Source organism: Clupea harengus, chromosome 3 (genome assembly GCF_900700415.2).
Source record: "Clupea harengus chromosome 3, Ch_v2.0.2, whole genome shotgun sequence".
Classification (NCBI taxonomy): domain Eukaryota; kingdom Metazoa; phylum Chordata; class Actinopteri; order Clupeiformes; family Clupeidae; genus Clupea; species Clupea harengus.
This window is the reverse complement of record NC_045154.1, coordinates 14,337,617-14,355,845: the sequence shown is the minus strand read 5'-3', so window position 1 is coordinate 14,355,845 and position 18,229 is coordinate 14,337,617. Positions and strand designations below refer to the sequence as shown.

The 18,229-nt window shown below is 48.0% G+C and overlaps 2 protein-coding genes across 2 annotated transcripts in view; one reads left to right on the top strand and one right to left on the bottom strand.

Moving 5' to 3' along the window:
• Positions 1–388: 388 nt before the first annotated feature.
• Positions 389–9,095, top strand: arsa (arylsulfatase A). The gene is made up of 8 exons (XM_031564663.1): positions 389–959; positions 1,747–1,987; positions 3,274–3,492; positions 3,976–4,145; positions 4,718–4,842; positions 5,256–5,383; positions 5,919–6,021; positions 8,783–9,095. The coding sequence occupies exons 1-8, from the start codon at positions 727–729 to the stop codon at positions 9,076–9,078; spliced, it is 1,515 nt and encodes a 504-aa protein (XP_031420523.1). The 5' UTR covers positions 389–726; the 3' UTR covers positions 9,079–9,095.
• Positions 9,096–16,138: 7,043 nt separating this feature from the next.
• Positions 16,139–18,229, bottom strand: part of mapk8ip2 (mitogen-activated protein kinase 8 interacting protein 2) — a 79,184-nt gene continuing 77,093 nt past the window's right edge. Inside the window, 1 exon segment of the mRNA XM_031564662.2 lies at positions 16,139–17,101. Within this exon segment, the coding sequence (XP_031420522.2) occupies positions 17,029–17,101 (73 nt within the window). The 3' untranslated portion in view covers positions 16,139–17,028.

The following is an 18,229-nucleotide window of genomic DNA, read 5'->3' as shown; positions in this document are numbered from 1 at the left end:
GCCTTGAGCACCCAGCACAGGTAACAGAATAAACAAACGGAACCTAAACAAAAGCAAGGACCCAAACATACGAAGAGCACAAAGAACGTAACTATAATCCGACTCTGGGAGTCAAACAGGAGACGGTGCAATAGCTGGGAACGAGGACCCAACCAAACAAACCACGACGACGAACTGGTGGACTTGAGCTCGAAGCAACAGGTACCGTGAAATACGACGCATTTGTTTTTGCAATTGTTTTGCGTTCCCTTGCAAAACGTTTTAACTTTAACTCGAACTTTAACACATTCGTTATCATAGCGACTGGTGAGTTTAGAACTACACTTCCCACATTGCACCAGGCCAGCTTTATAGCCAGGACCTGGTCACGTGAATGAGTCATATGACAGCCTTGACTGACAGAACGACAGATCAGTCTGCAGTACCTGTGTGATAGTGGAATTGAATCTAGTCAATAGATTATGTGTGTCTTGTAGCCTAGATTAGATTATGCATAAGCAAAAGGTTGTACAAAACAAAGCGATCTACTGAATCCTGGCAAATCTGGTGCTATGAAGTAGGCTACAACGTATTTGTTATCGTTGCCTAGGATAACGTTAGCTAGTTGTACATACAGACTGGATATTCGGAAGTGTTTTGGAGAACCTTAACTATATACGGAAATGCGATTTCATTGAGGAGGGAAACGTTAATAACGGATCACGCTGGGTTTCGTCTGATCACAACATGGGTCTTCCGTTGGCGCTTGACTGGCTCGCTACTTGCCTGTGGTTGACTGTTCAATGTGTGGGTTCCTCGCCGCCTAACCTGATCCTGCTGTTCGCGGATGACTTGGGCTTTGGGGACCTGGGCTCCTACGGACACCCGAGTTCCCTGACGCCAAACTTGGACAAACTGGCGGCTCAAGGACTACGATTCACAGACTTTTATGTGACCAGCCCCGTCTGCAGCCCGTCAAGGTAACCTGCATTAACTCTTAATTGATGTAGTATCTTCTCGGTCAGGTTTAACTAAGCTACTGGACACTGTTATGTGTTAAATCTACCGACGGTACGGTCTCATGTAAACCAGTATAAGTGAGACTTGTTGACCATTATTGCTTTTAATGCTTAATAGAAGCTTTACTTTCATTTTTGTAGTCATTCCCATCGTCACTAGGTTATAAAAGCTGGAAACAAAGACCATTACATTCACATTTTTTATTTATTTATTTTTTAAGATGATTTAGATTCAACTTTATTGTCATTGCACAGAGTACAAGTACTGAGGCAACGAAATGCAGTTAGCATCTAACCAGAAGTGCAAAGCAGAAGAGTGCAGAGTATGTGCAAATGGTAATATAAATATAGATAAATAGGGTATATACAGTATGACATAAGATATAAGTGGTATGAGCAGTAAGAACATGAGCAGCAATAATGGTGATTAGTGCAGATGTGATATAGATATATGTAAAGTGCAGGTGAAGTACAGGTGAAGGTGGCAGTAGAAGTTATAAAGTTATAAATGAGGTAGGAGACATGATAAGATATAAGTACGATGAATATGGATATGACAACAATTTAATTTAGAGAGTTCAAATCAAACCTCATTTAGTCCACTAAAGTCAAGTTTGTAAACCCATAATTCAAATCAAACCTCATTTAGTCCACTAAAGTCAAGTTTGTAAACCCATAATTCAAATCAAACCTCATTTAGTCCACTAAAGTCAAGTTTGTAAACCCATAATTCCTCTGTGTCCTGTAGGGCCTCCATTCTGACGGGACGCTACCAGACTCGCTCAGGGATCTACCCTGGGGTTCTGTACCCCGGCTCCAGAGGGGGGCTCCCCCTGAACGAGACCACCATCGCAGAGGTGCTGAAGCCCCTGGGGTACAACACCGCAATGATGGGCAAGTGGCACCTGGGGGTGGGCCCCAATGGCACCTACCTGCCCACGCGCCAAGGCTTCGACTCTTACCTGGGCATCCCCTACTCCCATGACATGGTAAGGACATCTGAACTAGATACCCACAACACGGCCAACACACATCTGAACTAGATACCCACAACAAGAAAAACACACATCTGAACTAGATACCCAAGAACAACACACATCTGAACTATATACCCACAACACGGGCAACACACATCTGAACTATATACCCACAACACAGACAACACACATCTGAACTATATACCCACAACACGGGCAACACACATCTGAACTAGATACCCACAACACGGGCAACACACATCTGAACTATATACCCACAACAGGGGCAACACACATCTGAACTATATACCCACAACTAGAAAAACACACATCTGAACTATATACCCACAACACACGTCTGAACTAGATACCTACAACAAGAAAAACACACATCTGAACTATATACCCACAACACAGACAACACACATCTGAACTATATACCCACAACAAGAACAACACACATCTGAACTATATACCCACAACAAGAAAAACACACATCTGAACTAGATACCCAAGAACAACACACATCTGAACTATATACCCACAACACGGGCAACACACATCTGAACTATATACCCACAACACGGGCAACACACATCTAAACTATATACCCACAACACGGGCAACACACATCTGAACTATATACCCACAATAAGAACAACACACATCTGAACTATATACCCACAACACGGGCAACACACATCTGAACTAGATACCTACAACAAGAAAAACACACATCTGAACTATATACCCACAACACAGACAACACACATCTGAACTATATACCCACAACAAGAAAAACACACATCTGAACTAGATACCTACAACAAGAGCAACACACACCTGAACTAGATACCCACAACACGGCAACACACATCTGAACTAGATACCCACAATAAGGGCAACGCACATCTGAACTAGATACCCACAACACGGACAACTCACATCTGAACTAGATACCCACAACAAGAACAACACACATCTGAACTATATACCCACAACAAGAGCAACACACACCTGAACTAGATACCTACAACAAGAGCAACACACATCTGAACTAGATACCTACAACAAGAGCAACACACACCTGAACTAGATTTGCAGGACAAGGGCAAATATAGAACAGATTAAATAGGTCACTGCTACTACAAATTATATGAAATAATAAGAAAGTGTTTAGCGTTCTCTCTCTTTGTCTCTGTCTGTCTCAATGTCTCTCTCTCCCTCTCTCTCTCTTTCCCTCTCTCTCCCTCTCTCTCTCTCTCTCTTTCCCTCTCTCTCCCTCTCTTTCTCCACAGGGTCCCTGTCACAACCTGACCTGCTTCCCTCCTGATGTGAAGTGTTTTGGTTACTGTGACCGTGGCGTGGTGACGGTTCCTCTGATGCACAACGAGGTCATCATACAGCAGCCAACTGACTTCCTGGAGCTGGAGACGGCCTATAGCAAATTTGCTACTCATTTCATCAGGGACTCGGCCAATAAGAAGCAGCCATTTTTCCTCTACTACCCCTCTCATGTGAGCATTCCCTCTGTGTATATATCATATATAACAACACATGCTTTAGCAATAATGTGTGCCCACCTTTGTGCATTATGATCTATAACAGCACACACCCTGTTGTAGAGGCTTCAGCAGTAGTGTTCCCAATGTCACCTTAATCCTTTACTGTTATATATGATCATGCACCTTTGTGCATTATGATCTATAACAGCACACACCCTGTTGTAGAGGCTTCAGCAGTAGTGTTCCCAGCGTAACATGAACATGTTCAGTTTGATGTTCTGTAGATGTGTGTGCCTTTCATTGTGAAGTCCTCTGTTTCAATCACACATGGTGTCCTCAAGACATTTTAAATTTTAAAGTTTTTGGTTTTTATTTCATCTCTCTTTTTCTCCTTTTATCTCTGAGTCGCCATTCATGTTTCCTCTCTTACTCCCTCTCCCCCTCTCTCCATCGCTCTCTCACTCCCTGTCTCCCCCCCCCCCCTCCGCCCTGTAGCATACCCACTACCCCCAGTATGCGGGGGTGGGGGCCGCTGGGCAGTCCCTCAGAGGGCCCTTTGGAGACGCTCTGCTGGAGCTGGACTCTACAGTGGGACACATCGTACACACACTCAAGGACACGGGCCTCATCAACAACACACTCATCTTCTTCACCGCAGACAACGGGTACGTGTGTGTGTGTGTGTGTGTGTGAGAGAGAGAGAGAGAGAGAGAGACAACACACTAATATTCTTCACTGCAGACAACGGGTATGTGTGTGTGTGTGGTAATATCAGTTTTAATAACAGCAGTAGTTGGAACAGTGAAACATACAGACTCTTTATTGTGGAGTAGTGTGACAGCTGAAAGGATTTAGGAGTGTGTAGACCTCATGTCTCTCTCTCCTCATGGAGCTGAATGGATGTAAGAGTGTGTAGACCTGTAGAACAACAGATAGAAAGTGTGTCCATTAACAGCGGAGGTTCATGCTTGAGTTCAACCTGAAGAAGTGTTTCATGCCAGTTATATCCTGTGAAAAGGCACTGTCTGTGAAACCTTTAGTTACGTCAAGTGTGTGTCTCTCTCTGTCTGTCGGGGTGTCTGTGTGTACCTGTCTTTCTGTCTGTGTGTGTGTTTGTCTGTCAGTGTGTATCTGTGTGTATCTGTCTGACTGTGTGTGTGTGTGTGTGTGTGTTTGTTCTGTCTCCGCTGTATCTGTCTGACTGTGTGTGTATGTTTGTTCTGTCTCCGCTGTGCAGGCCAGAGTTAATGCGTAGGTCTCACGGCGGTAACGCTGGCCTCATGAAGTGTGGCAAAGGCACCACCTACGAGGGCGGCATGAGAGAGCCGGGCATCGCCTACTGGCACGGGCGCATCGCACCAGGTGAGTCTCGACTCATCACACGGCACCTGGCAGACAGAGGGAGTAAAGGGCGCGCCCTGTGTGAGAAACACACACACACGCACACGCACACACACAAACAAGAGTAGCTCTTATAGCAGCAGCAGAGAAAAGTGGAACAGAACAGTGAAAGAGGTGACCTTTGAACTCACTAAGCAGGTGGTCAGAGGAACTGTGGTTTTCCTTTTCTGTCTTTTTTAAACGCTCTGTTTCCGCATGCTGCTTTTGGGCTGTTTGTCTGGTGTCAGTGCAACTGACTGGGCTGTTTGTAGGAACACGACACACACACTCACACACACACACAACTGGTGTCAGTGCAACTGACTGGGATGTTTGTAGGAACACGTCTGGTGTCAGTGCAACTGACTGGCTGTCCTTCCTCCGTCCTCCTGCAGGGGTCACTCATGAGCTGGCCAGCTCTCTGGACATCCTGCCCACCTTCGCTGCCTTGGCAGGGGCTCCTCTACCCAAGGTGGCCCTGGATGGCTTTGACATGAGGAGGATCCTGTTCCATGGCGGCCCAGTAGGTGGCGCTCTCACACTGACGGCTGTGTGATGTGTGTGATGTGTGTGTGGTGGCGCTCTCACACTGACGGCTATGAGATGTGTGTGTGGTGGCGCTCTCACACTGACGGCTGTGTGATGTGTGTGTGGTGGCGCTCTCACACTGACGGCTGTGTGATGTGTGTGATGTGTGTGTGGTGGCGCTCTCACACTGACGGCTATGAGATGTGTGTGTGGTGGCGCTCTCACACTGACGGCTGTGTGATGTGTGTGTGGTGGCGCTCTCACACTGACGGCTGTGTGATGTGTGTGTGGTGTGAGTCCAGTAGGTGGCGCTCTCACACTGACGGCTATGTGATGTGTGTGTGTGGTGTGAGCCAGTAGGTGGCGCTGCAGTGGACGGTGAGGCACTAACCCTGATGACTTCCTGCGTTCACAGAGCCGGAGGAAGGCCATGTACACACACACACACACACACACACACACACACACACACACACACAGAGATGTGTGTGGTGTGAGTCACTAACCCTGATGACTTCCTGCGTTCGCAGAGCCGGAGGAAGGCCATGTTTTATTACCCAACAGACCCCAGCGAGAAGTACGGCGTGTTTGCAGTGAGGTCGGGCAAGTACAAAGCTCATTACTACACAAGAGGTGAGGAAAACACACACACACACACACACACAGAGACACAGAGACACACACATACAGAGAGACACACACACACAGAGACACACATGCACACACAGAGACCCACACACAGAAAGACGCACACACAGAGAGACGCACACACAGAGAGACGCACACGCAGAGAGACGCACACGCAGAGAGACACACACGCAGAGAGACACACACACACAGAGAGACACACACACAGAGAGACACACACAGAGAGACACACACACACACACACACACACACACACACACACACACTGTGGTATCATGAGAGGCTTTACCACTGAGCTGGGTGTAGGGCAGTGCGTAATCAACAGGACAGAGCCGGCAAAAGTGCTTTCAAACGAGGATCAGGTTTATTCACCAAACACAAAGTCTTTCAGGAAGCAAACATAAAAGTTCTTCAAAGGCAAAACATAGGCTTCATAAAGTTGCTCCTCACTTACATCCTGCCCACTGTAGTTGCAGCTTAAAGTTCCTCCGTCCAGGTCCTTCCCGGCTTGGGGCTAGCCTTCCCCCTTCCGGATGCGGCTTAGCAAGCGCTTCAGCAAGCGTTTCCACAACGGCTTCACCCGCACGTCAAGTGCTCTCTGTTCTCCCTCCTGGCTCTTCCTGCTCTCGTGGCTCGCCCTTCCACAGCAGGCACCACCTGTCTTAAATGCCCCTTCCATCAGGTGCCTTAAGCACCTACACCGGGTTGGGTGCTGCTGCATTCTGGGAGATGTAGTGCCACTGGCAGCCATCTTGCGGTGTGGCAGCCAGACCTCCACACGGACACCACACCCCTCTGCTAGCTGGCCCACCGTGATGCCACACATCCCTCTCCCCTGACCTGACGCCCTCGGCAGGATAACCCAGGTCCAAAAGACATCACAGTGGGACAGGACATCTGCTTTTCCACGGCGCCCTCCTGGCCTGTGAACGACAGAGACATTACACGGATGGTGGCTTCGAAACCATCTACTCACCCTGCCGTTTGTTTCCGTCTCCCCTGGTTTCTCTTTCTGCTCCTGTGGTGCACTGGGGACCATGCCAGTGTCTTCCCCATCTTCTGCCGTCTCCTCAGTCGCCATCTCCTGACAATTCACCGGAAGTTGCCAATTCAAATGCGCCTTTGCTTCCAGCTTCTTCCGCTCCACATACGTCACGTCAGGGAAGTAATCGCCCACCTCTGGCAGGGCGTAGAGTCCCTTCCTCTTGAGCACGGCGCGTTCGGGGACATCTTTGCCATCCGTCTCCGTCTTTTTAGGAGTCTTCTCCTTGTAGGCCTCGTTTGTGTGGCACACTACTACCACCTTGCGCTGGTAGCCGGCACACATCTTTCTCCTCTGGGCAGAGTCAGACACGTTTGTTTGGGCAGAAGTCGACACGTTGGTCTGGTCAAAGACATCCCCCTCTTCTCCGAGGTCGTTGTCGCCTTCGGCACCATCGTCTGGGTCATCTGCCTCTTTACCGTTGTGGTCTTCCCCAGGCTCTTCTTTAGCAGGGGCTGCCTTGGCAGCAGACTTGGCTGGAGCTGCCTTTTTACCTGGTGGGACATCTGACTCAGAGTCATCTTCACCTGCTTCGTTATCATCCGCAGGATCTTCGTTTTCCGCAGGTTCTTCGTCATCAGCAGGATCTTCGTTTTCCGCAGGATCTTCATCCTCCACCTCTTCCTCAGCAATTTCATCATCAACATCTTCATCATATTCATCATCTTCATCACCATCAGTATCACCTTCATCTTCCTCATCGACGCCATCTTCATCATCGTCACCTTCATCATCGTCACCTTCGTCATCATCACCATCGTCAGCTTCATCATCGGCATCATCTTCATCATCATCGACATCACCGACCTCTTCATCACTGACATCTTCACCATAGACATCATCATCATCGCCATCATCATCATCGCCATCATCATCATCATCGTCCCACTCTTCATCACCGGCAGCTAGGACCACCACTGTTGCACTGCGCATCTGGCTTAGCTTTTCCTGGGCCCTCTCGAACATCTCACCAGACCGGGCGTGCTTCTTCTCGGCCTCCTCTAGGTCATCCCTAGTTGGATTGTCCTTCTGCTGCATCTGCAGCAAGGCTGCACTGGTCTCCTGCTGGGCCCTCTGGCTCTCCCACAGCATCATCACCAGTTCCTCCATTTTGTGTTTGGTGCTCCTTTGCGTGAAGTCCTGAAAAAAGTTCCACCAAGTCGTCGATTCCTTCACTTCTGCTCATTCGCACTTACGCCCTATGCCCGCATTCTCCACCATATGTGGTATCATGAGAGGCTTTACCACTGAGCTGGATGCGGCTTAGCAAGCGCTTCAGCAAGCGTTTCCACAACGGCTTCACCCGTACGTCAAGTGCTCTCTGTTCTCCCTCCTGGCTCTTCCTGCTCTCGTGGCTCGCCCTTCCACAACAGGCACCACCTGTCTTAAATGCCCCTTCCATCAGGTGCCTTAAGCACCTACACCTGGTTGGGTGCTGCTGCATTCTGGGAGATGTAGTGCCACTGGCAGCCATCTTGTGGTGTGGCAGCCAGACCTCCACACGGACACCACACCCCTCTGCTAGCTGGCCCACCGTGATGCCACAACACGCACACACACACGCACACACAAACAAAGTCTATTTAGACACCCGTCTCACCGTCATGTGATCATATCTAGCCCTGTCATATGCATCATGTAGTACCTGTCTACTCCTCCATCTCCCCATCGTCTCCATCATCCTCTCTTTTCTCTCGTTGCCAGGGGCAACGCACAGCGACACGACCCCCGACCAGGACTGCCACGTCACCTCCTTCCTGAAGCAGCACGACCCCCCGCTGCTCTTTGACCTGGAGGCCGACCCCTCGGAGACCTACAGCCTGGCGGCAGACGGACACCCGGAGGTGGCCGCGGTGCTCCAGAGGATGCAGCAGCTCAGGGATGACTTCCAGGCCGGCATGGAGTTTGGGGAGAGCCAGATGGAGAGGGGCACTGACCCTGCACTGGAGCCCTGCTGCAGGCCCACCTGCTCCCCCAAACCAGACTGCTGCCGCTGCTGACGCAGGGGGGGGGGGGACCGCAGGAGGAAGAAGAGAGAGAGAAAGAGTGAGAGAGTGAGCGAGAGTGTGAGTGTGAGAGAGAGAGTGTGAGAGAGAGTGAAAGAGAGAGTGTGAGTGTGAGAGTTAATGTGAGAGTTAATGTGAGAGTGAGAGAGAGAGTGTGAGAGTGAGTGTGAGTGAGAAAGTGTGAGTGTGTAAGAGAGAGAGTGAGTGAGTGAGTGTGTGTGTGAGTGAGAGAGAGTGTGAGACTGCAGGAGGAAGGTGAGAGGGAGAGAGTGTGAGAGAGTGTGTGTGTGAGTGAGAGAGAGTGTGAGACCGCAGGAGGAAGGTGAGAGGAAGAATAACAGGGAAGACCATGACACCAATCATTCCTAATCAACACGTCACTGCAGTACATCCACTCACTCTCTGAACACAATTCAACACTTGGAATGTCTATGATGGTCATCAGCACACACACTGGACCTGATCAATCACACATACTGTACATACCACACACACACACACACAGACAGCCATGCACACCCACACCTTCCCACCATCTGTGAAGCTGCATGTGTGTGGAGAAAGAGGGACTCAGTGTGACTCCACTCCACTCACCTCATCACACGGCCATTGATATGAATGTTATGAATTTGCTGTTTCTGACATTGGGCAAAGGGAAATGATAAAGTCTCAGGCGATTGGAGGAGAATGTCTCGGTCATCGCGGAACTCTATAGAGGGGAACACCACAGAGCGGAACTCTACAGATCGGAAATCTACAGATCTGAACTCCACAGGGCTGAACTCTATAGAGCGGGGCTAAACTTCTCTCTCTGACGTTTCTCTGTGCTTCTCAGTGCCTTTTCCATGACCAGATTCCCACAGTTGCCAAGCAGGTCAGAGACAAACAGTTTAAAGGTATAGTGTGTAAGTTTGGAGTGGCATCTAGTGGTGAGGTTGCTAAATTGCAACCAGCTGAGTACCCTTCTCTTTACATGCATGTGCGAGTACCTACAGCGACTGTCAAATGCCATAGCGGCGTGAAAACCCCTGTCTCGAGCCAGTCTTTTGGTTTTGTTCATTCTGGGCTACTGTAGTAACATGGCAGTGTTACTCTTCCTCTTCCTCTTCCGGGGTCCTCTTCCACAGTGTTCTGGCACTGTGGAAGAGGACCCGCTCTCTATGTAGATATGAAGGGCTCATTCTCTATGTAGATATGAAGGGCTCATTCTCTATGTAGATATGAAGGGCTCATTCTCTATGTAGATATGAAGGGCTCATTCTCTATGTAGATATGAAGGGTTAATTCTCTATGTGGCACATTCATAGTTATAGGTAGTTATACACTAATGAAAACATAATTATGAATGCTATATTCCATTTGTACTAATAGATGCCATTACAAACCACACACTGTACCTTTAATGATGAAGAAAGCCCAGTGCTAAACTCTGAGGGAGGCCTAGCCCAACGCACATGTGCAGTAGTGTGTGTACAGAGGTAGTCGAACAGGAAGTGATGCTTCAGTTTGACTCTCTAAGATGGGGCGCTGCCTGTGCTCCTCTGGCTGTCGGGAGTGTGTGTGTGTGTGTGTGTGTGTGTGTGTGTGTGTGTGTGTGTGTGTGTGTGTGTGTGTGTGTGTGTGTGTGTGTGTGTGTGTGCCTGTGTTCCTCTGGCTGTCGGGAGAGGGCTTAATGCCATGTCGGTGGGAGTATTTGTTTGTTCTCCTCTAAATGGGAGTCAGCCCTCTGGGGTCGTCTCCACGGAGGAGGGGGGTATCCTAGCAACATGCCCTCCATTGACTCCCATCAGGAGGGGGGCAGGAAGGCAGATTAAGGTCGTCTGAACCCCATCAGTCACCACCAATGACTCCAGCTGTTATGTCTCCTTTAACCCTTCAGACATTCCAACCTGCTGTTATGTTATGTCTTATGTTTTTAATGAATGACCTTTTTGTATCCTTTATCGTGGATGTTCTTTCTGGTTTTCAGAGGAAGCTGATTTGTACAGAGACTTTGGGGAAATCTAATGTTAAGTTAATGGTTTATTTTGTGACAAGAAATTGAATAATCAGTAAAGACTAATAAATGAATGCAGTCGGTCGTGTTTCTTTCCTCTTCAGATGAGAGTTTTCTACTCGGACCATAATGGGCTGTTAGGGCAGTACCCATATAAACATATAAAGTGGGTTTACACAACTCCAATGTTGTACAGTACAGTGTTTACTCCAAAACATTGTTTACTAGTTGGGCTACATGCACTTGACCTACTGACAGTGGATGTGTCCAGCAGGGGGCGCCAGAGTGATGCCTAATGTTGAAACGCCACATGCGTGGATAAAGTCAGTCAGATTTCTGCTTCCAGTGACATTATGGTCCTGTACAACTCCAGTGATCTTTAGAGAGGAATAGACATAGGATGTCCCTTGAACAAGCCCATATATCAGCAGATGCTCCAGTAGACATGGGGGAGGTCTCTAAGAGAACAGAGATGTGACTAAGAGGACTGTGTGTGTCGCCTGCCGCTACCATTAAAGAGTCTTTAAGCAGGATGAGCTTTGGGAAAGGCCACACCTAAGGCACTGGTTTGTTGATGGTGTGAGATATTGGCTTAACGTAATATTTGGCTGTAGTCCTTTTAGTTACATACAGGAAAAGATGTTCAATTCCTCGTGCTTTTGCCTGGGGACTTCCCACTGTGGCCAGACGTCTCACTGACGCACAACACTCATACCCAACAACCTAGCCTTAGCATTATAACAGCTATATAAACTACAGTCGTCATACCCAACAACAACAACAAAAATTACCTCTGAGTATTTCTGTGGGGTTGTCAAGTGGACACCTTCCTTCATCAGTGTTTAGTTGATTTAGGCCCACGACCCCATGACCCCTCCAGAAGGCTCAACAGTGATGTCTGCCATCCCGTAACCCCCCACCACCCCCCTCCATACATGATGGGTTAGCACACATGTCAATACCAGGGACAACAACAGATGCAGCTTGAGAAGTTTACACATGCATATCTCAGTGTCTGAACAATGTACTGCCTTCTTCGGCCAGGGGCTATGCATGGTACGGAGTGGGAGAGTTTCAGGGTCAGGAGAGCGGACCCAGGATGGGGTAAGGGTACATCTAGCGATAAGAGGGTTCTTCACTTAATGCAGGTTATTTCACACATGACCTCAAGTTGTCCGTGAGCGTCTCAGCCAAAGCCACTGGCTCGCTTTTTTGGCAGCCTCAGGGAACTCCTTTAAAGCTCCTTTGAGTGACCGTCTTCGAAAACCAAAATCTAACAGAAACGTTCTGGTTGATTAAGCTACAACGCCTCAAACACCTATCTCCACTAATATATAGAGATGAATAGTGTAATTCTGATGGTATCAGGCAGAGGGCGCTACAGGAGTCCTGCTTTTCAGCTCTGAATGTGGATGTGCCTGCTGCTATATTAGATCCCATGGACACACTGGACTTAGTACTCAAGGCACACATACAGGGCTTGGTGTTTTAATACACACATACACACACACACACACACACACACAGGACTTAGTACTCAAGGCACACGTACTGGGCTTGGTGTTTTAATACACACACAAACACACACTAACACACACACACACATAGATACACACACACACATATAGATTCACACACACACATATAGATACACAAACACACGCACACACACATAGAATAAATCACTGACTCAGGGCCTCTGACATCAAGCATATATTTTATTCATAAGACCAAATCGATGACAAGGCAGTGTTTTTTTTTTCTTCTTTTTTACAGGTTTCCATTTTAAAGATAGCCGATAGTTCATTTGTCACATACTGATCTGATCTACTTATAGAGTGTAGGATTGCATCTCCCTGTATGTCCCAAGAGCTGGATGTATGGGTGTGTGTGTGTGTGTGTTTGGATGGATGATTACCTGTAATTCAGGAGCGCTACAAGCCGAGAGACGCTAGAGCCACTCAAGGTGGAGTGAAACCTGAGCTCGGGTGGAGTGGAACAGCCAATCACATCTCCTCATCGCGCAGCTCAGGACACAGCATGAGGGGCAGAACTCAACCCAAGCAAAACATGTGTGTGTGTGTGTGTGTGTGTGTGTCTGTGTCTGTGTGTGTGTGTCTGTGTGTCTGTGTGTGTCTGTGTGTGTGTGTGTGTGAGAGAGAGAGAGAGAGAGAGAGAGAGAGGGAGACAGTTCTGGATTGGAATATAGATGAGAGTGATTTCAGAAATGTTTGTCAAATATGGTGTGTTTGACCAGAACTGATTGATATGTGTGTGTAGATATGTGTGTGTGTGTGTGTGTTTGTGTGTGTTTAACTGTAATGCTGATGGCCATGGTAGTATATAACCTGCTGAGGTACAGTCTCTCATTGACTCGGGTCACAGTTTGACAGACATAGAACAGCGTGTGTTAAGCAACGAAGAGCAACCCAGTAGCATTGACAGATTACAAATCAAGGAGAATTTACAGTGGTTCCACTCTTAACATGGCTGTCATTTCGTTGTGGATGTTTTCAGGTTATTATTGTCATTATCATTATCATCATTATTATTATTATTATTATTATTATTTTTAAATGTACATATATATTTCAATAACATACTCAACAGAAAGCGCGCCGCATGGCAATCTGGACTCTAGATTATTTACAGCAATCTAGCAGACAGCAAAATCACAATGGAGTCCTTAAAACCCTCCCCCTACCCCTCCCCCTCTCTCTCCCCCCCCCCCCCCCCCCCCCCCCCACCCACCCCATGAAGATCGATGTCACAAATGAACAGGTAACCATGGTAACAGATGACGGACGGACGGACGGCACGTAGAGGGAGGAGCTTGTACAGAGAGCGGTCGGGGCTGGTAGAAAAGCGTCTGCAGAAGGCCTATGTGTATCTGGATCCTAAAGGTTACAGCGGTATCGAAGAGTTTGCGGTTATCTGAGGGAAGGCCGAGAAGCCAGGCTAGTTAGTTAGGCCGCGTCAGCTCCTCCCATGGCTACAGTGCAGGCAAAGGAGTATTACGGTGTTGCCGCGGTAACAAAACCAACGTCAGTATTACAGGAGATGGAGAGCCGGGAGGGTTAAGTAGCACTTCAAAACACGTCAGCAAACTCAAGTCCAAGCAGAACAACAGGGTCGGGTCCAGACGCAGAGCTGAGCAGAGCAGAACTCAACTCCTCCTCCTCCTCCTCCTCCTCCTCCTCTCTGTTGTGAGAACAGATTTTCCTCGTCCAGCCCGATGATAACCGAACGAAACCCGAACTGTCCCGAGGATGGCTTTCTGTGTCTAACATCCACGTGGATCACACAACTGCAAGGGCATCATCTCCAAACATCCTCTCACCCGGCGGAGTCAGATTACAGCATGGGTCAGATTACACCATGAGTCAGATGACAGCATGGGTCAGATTAGAGCATTAGAGTCAGGACTGACTGACTGATGGATGGATGAGATGAGGCTGATGGCTAATGATAGGATGGGGATAGTCATAGTCAGATGAAATGGGGCTGGCTGGGTTGCTAATGAGACTCAGGTTGTTGCTTTTGTTTCTTGTATCACACCATCACCCTCCTCACTCACACTCCAAAAAGGTCATAGCAAGGTCATGGCAAGGTCAAAGCATGACCACAGCAAGGTCATGGCAAAGTCAGTAATATGACCACAGCAAGGTCATTTCAAAGTCAGTAATATGACCACAGCAAGGTCATATCAAAGTCAGTATAATGACCACAGCAAGGTCATATCAAAGTCAGTCATTAATCGTGACCTGATTGTGCGAAACCACAGTAGTGTTTGCAGTGGGATTTGTATTAGAACACACACGCACGTGCACACACACACACACACACACAGCCTGTATTCAGCAAGGTGTTTTTTTAAACCTTTAGAGGAGCTGACTGTGGCTTTCAACAACACCACTGTGTGTGTGGGTGTCTGCGTGTCTGTGTCTCTGTGTGGGTGTGTGTCTGTGTGTCTGTCTGTGTGTGTGCGTGTGTGTCTGTGTTTCACTTGAGAGTTATGGTAGACGACTGAAGAGCATTCTCTTCATGTATAATAAAGACATCACATCACTACCTGGTGTCTCCACTACCTGGAGTATCCCCATCAGATCACCTGAAAGACTACCTGGGGTCTCCACATCAGATCACCTGAAAGACTACCTGGGGTGTGTGTGTGTGGAGCCCCTCGTGGACGACCGGCTGTGTGACGTGACGTGATGCTGTACACCGGTAGGATCAATAGGATCAATCAGGTAGGATCAATATTGGAGAACAGTATTGAGGCCAGTCATGGCATTCCTCAGTCAGTCAGTCAATCGCATGCAATTTTTCTACAACTGGAGACGCCACCGTACAAAAGACCTACTTCAGTCTGTCTCCCACGAGCTCTTCTGTACAAAGATAGGAAATCAAACATCCCTTCTGCCACCGAGGCGTCCGCTGAACCGATCCTTCTGCTTCCCTGGGCTAACCCTCCAGAGCTCGCTAACAAAAGACACAAACTTCAGCAGCTTGTCTCTGCACTAGTGTCAACCTCAGTAATGACACATGGAGACTAACAAACACACACACACACACACACACACACACACACACACACACACACACACACACACACACACACACACACACACACAGCACTATGCTTTTTAATCAGCTTAACCCAACATGGTTGTCAGAGGTTTGGAGCTGCTTTGAGAGGAAAGAAGAGCTCAGTGTTTCATCTCCGCCTGGGCTAGGCAGCTCTACTAGCCATTAGCTAACTGCTAACACAATCCGCCACCTGAGAAGTCTGTGAGGAGCAGATCATTCTAGAATCACTGGATGTATTCCAATGTCTTAATGTGTATATGGAGGGTCTAGTCCATGTGAGGGTTGGGGTTCTAGGCTGTATTATTAAACCTCTATGTGTTATTGATATATTGATCTGGTTCTGTTTACAGCACATGGAGGGGCTGTGGTACTGCTCTGTGGAACAGCTCTCAGTGTACTCGCCTGGACGTTTGCAGATGATAGGATTTATAGAGAGGTTCATCGGTCCATGTTGTCTTCCTCTCCCTCTCTTTCTGTCTGTCTGTCTCTCTCTCTCTCTCTCTCTCTCTCTCTCTCATTTGACACTCCTGACTGTTCTGTGGATACCTCTACTCCCCTTCTATCTAGACATATAAACACACACACACACCCCTGATACCTACACACACACACACACACACACACACACACACACACACACCACACACACACACACACACACACCACAGAGCTCTCCATCCACTGTCTCCTGGCCCCTGCTGCGCGGCCATGCCCATGTGACGTAGAGGCCCCAGCCTGTGGCGCACATATACAGTGATACTGCCGCATCCTTCTCTGGTCTCGTCCAGTACATGTGTGTGTGTGTGTGAGTGTGTGTGTGAGCATAACCCTTCAAAAGCCATGCAGGGAAATGTGAAGAAGGACTTTGTCTTCATCTTCACTTGTACTTTTGTGGTTTTTTCTTTTTTCTTTTTCTTTTTAGTTTTGCTGTTGTCTTATTTTGTTCCCTTCTCTGAAGAGTGGAGAAAAAAAAACTAAAAGTGAACCAAGCAAAGCAAACCCCATGTTCTTCCACTCCCTCATAGAAAAAGAACATCGAATAAACAAGCAATCCATCCCAAAGTAGCCTTTAAATAAATATATCAATCAATAAATAAATAAATAGATAGATAAGGTGGGAGCACGGAGGTGGTGCACTAAGACAGAAGACAGGTCCAGACCGGGGAGGGGGAGGGGCCTATGTCACATGGGGAGGGGCCTATGTCACATGGGAGGGGCCTATGCCACATGGGAGGGGCCTATGTCACATGGGAGGGGGGAAAAGCTACCAGGCGCCCCCTGGTGGTCTGCTGCTAGAAACACACGCAAGTGGGAGGAGGAGGAGGAGGAGGAGGAGGAGGGCTGTTGCTATGGCGACCCTACTCCAGGTAGATATCCTCGGTGGGACAGGCAAACTCCAGATGCTCCTGGTAGTACTCCTGGAACGCCCGTCTGGGAGGAAGAGAAGCAAAGCACACGCTAGGACACTCATACTCATTGTACACTACTACACACACTCATACTCATTGTACACTACTACACACACTCGTACTCATTGTACACTACTACACACACTCGTACTCATTGTACACTACTTCACACACTCATTTTACACTACTACACACACTCATACTAACTGTACACTACTACACATACTCATACTCATTGTAGACTACTTCACACACTCGTACTCATTGTACACTACTTCACACACTCGTACTCATTGTAGACTACTACACACACTCGTATTCATTGTACACTACTACACACACTCATACTCACTGTACACTACTACACACACTCATACTCATTGTAGACTACTACACACACTCGTACTCATTGTACACTACTACACACACTCGTACTCATTGTAGACTACTACACACTCGTACTCATTGTACACTACTTCACACACACACACTCATTGTACACTAGTACTCACTGATGCAAAGAAGAACTGACACACACACATATATACACTGATTATAACAAGCACACACTCGTACTCAATGCAGTTCACTGACTGTACACTACTACTTCATGGCTGCAAAGAAGAACTGACACAAATACATACAATCATTTATTATGGATTGAGATTCCTGCATATATTATGAACAAAAATCCCCAGAGAGCTATTCTAGAACATGAGTCTCAGCTCTTAACGCCACTGTCTCACACTAAACGTCAGACAGACGGGCAGCTGTTTGGCCGTCTCAGGTAGAGCACACTGTCTCACACTAAACGTCAGACAGACGGGCAGCTGTGTGGCCGTCTCAGGTAGACCACACGCCTCTCTAAACGTCAGACAGACGGGCAGCTGTTTCGCCGTCTCAGGTAGAGCACACGCCTCTCTAAACGTCAGACAGACGGGCAGCTGTGTGGCCGTCTCAGGTAGAGCACACGCCTCTCTACAGTGCGGTAACGCTGATGATGCATGGCTGACTCTAATGAGCTCCCTGTAGAGGCCTGGTGATTAAGAGGCCTGTTGAATAATACACATCCAATCTGCAGCCGTGTCTGATGAAGGACCCAGCCCAGTCATTAGTCACACCTGCCTCAGTGCCTCACTTTAGCCTCTAG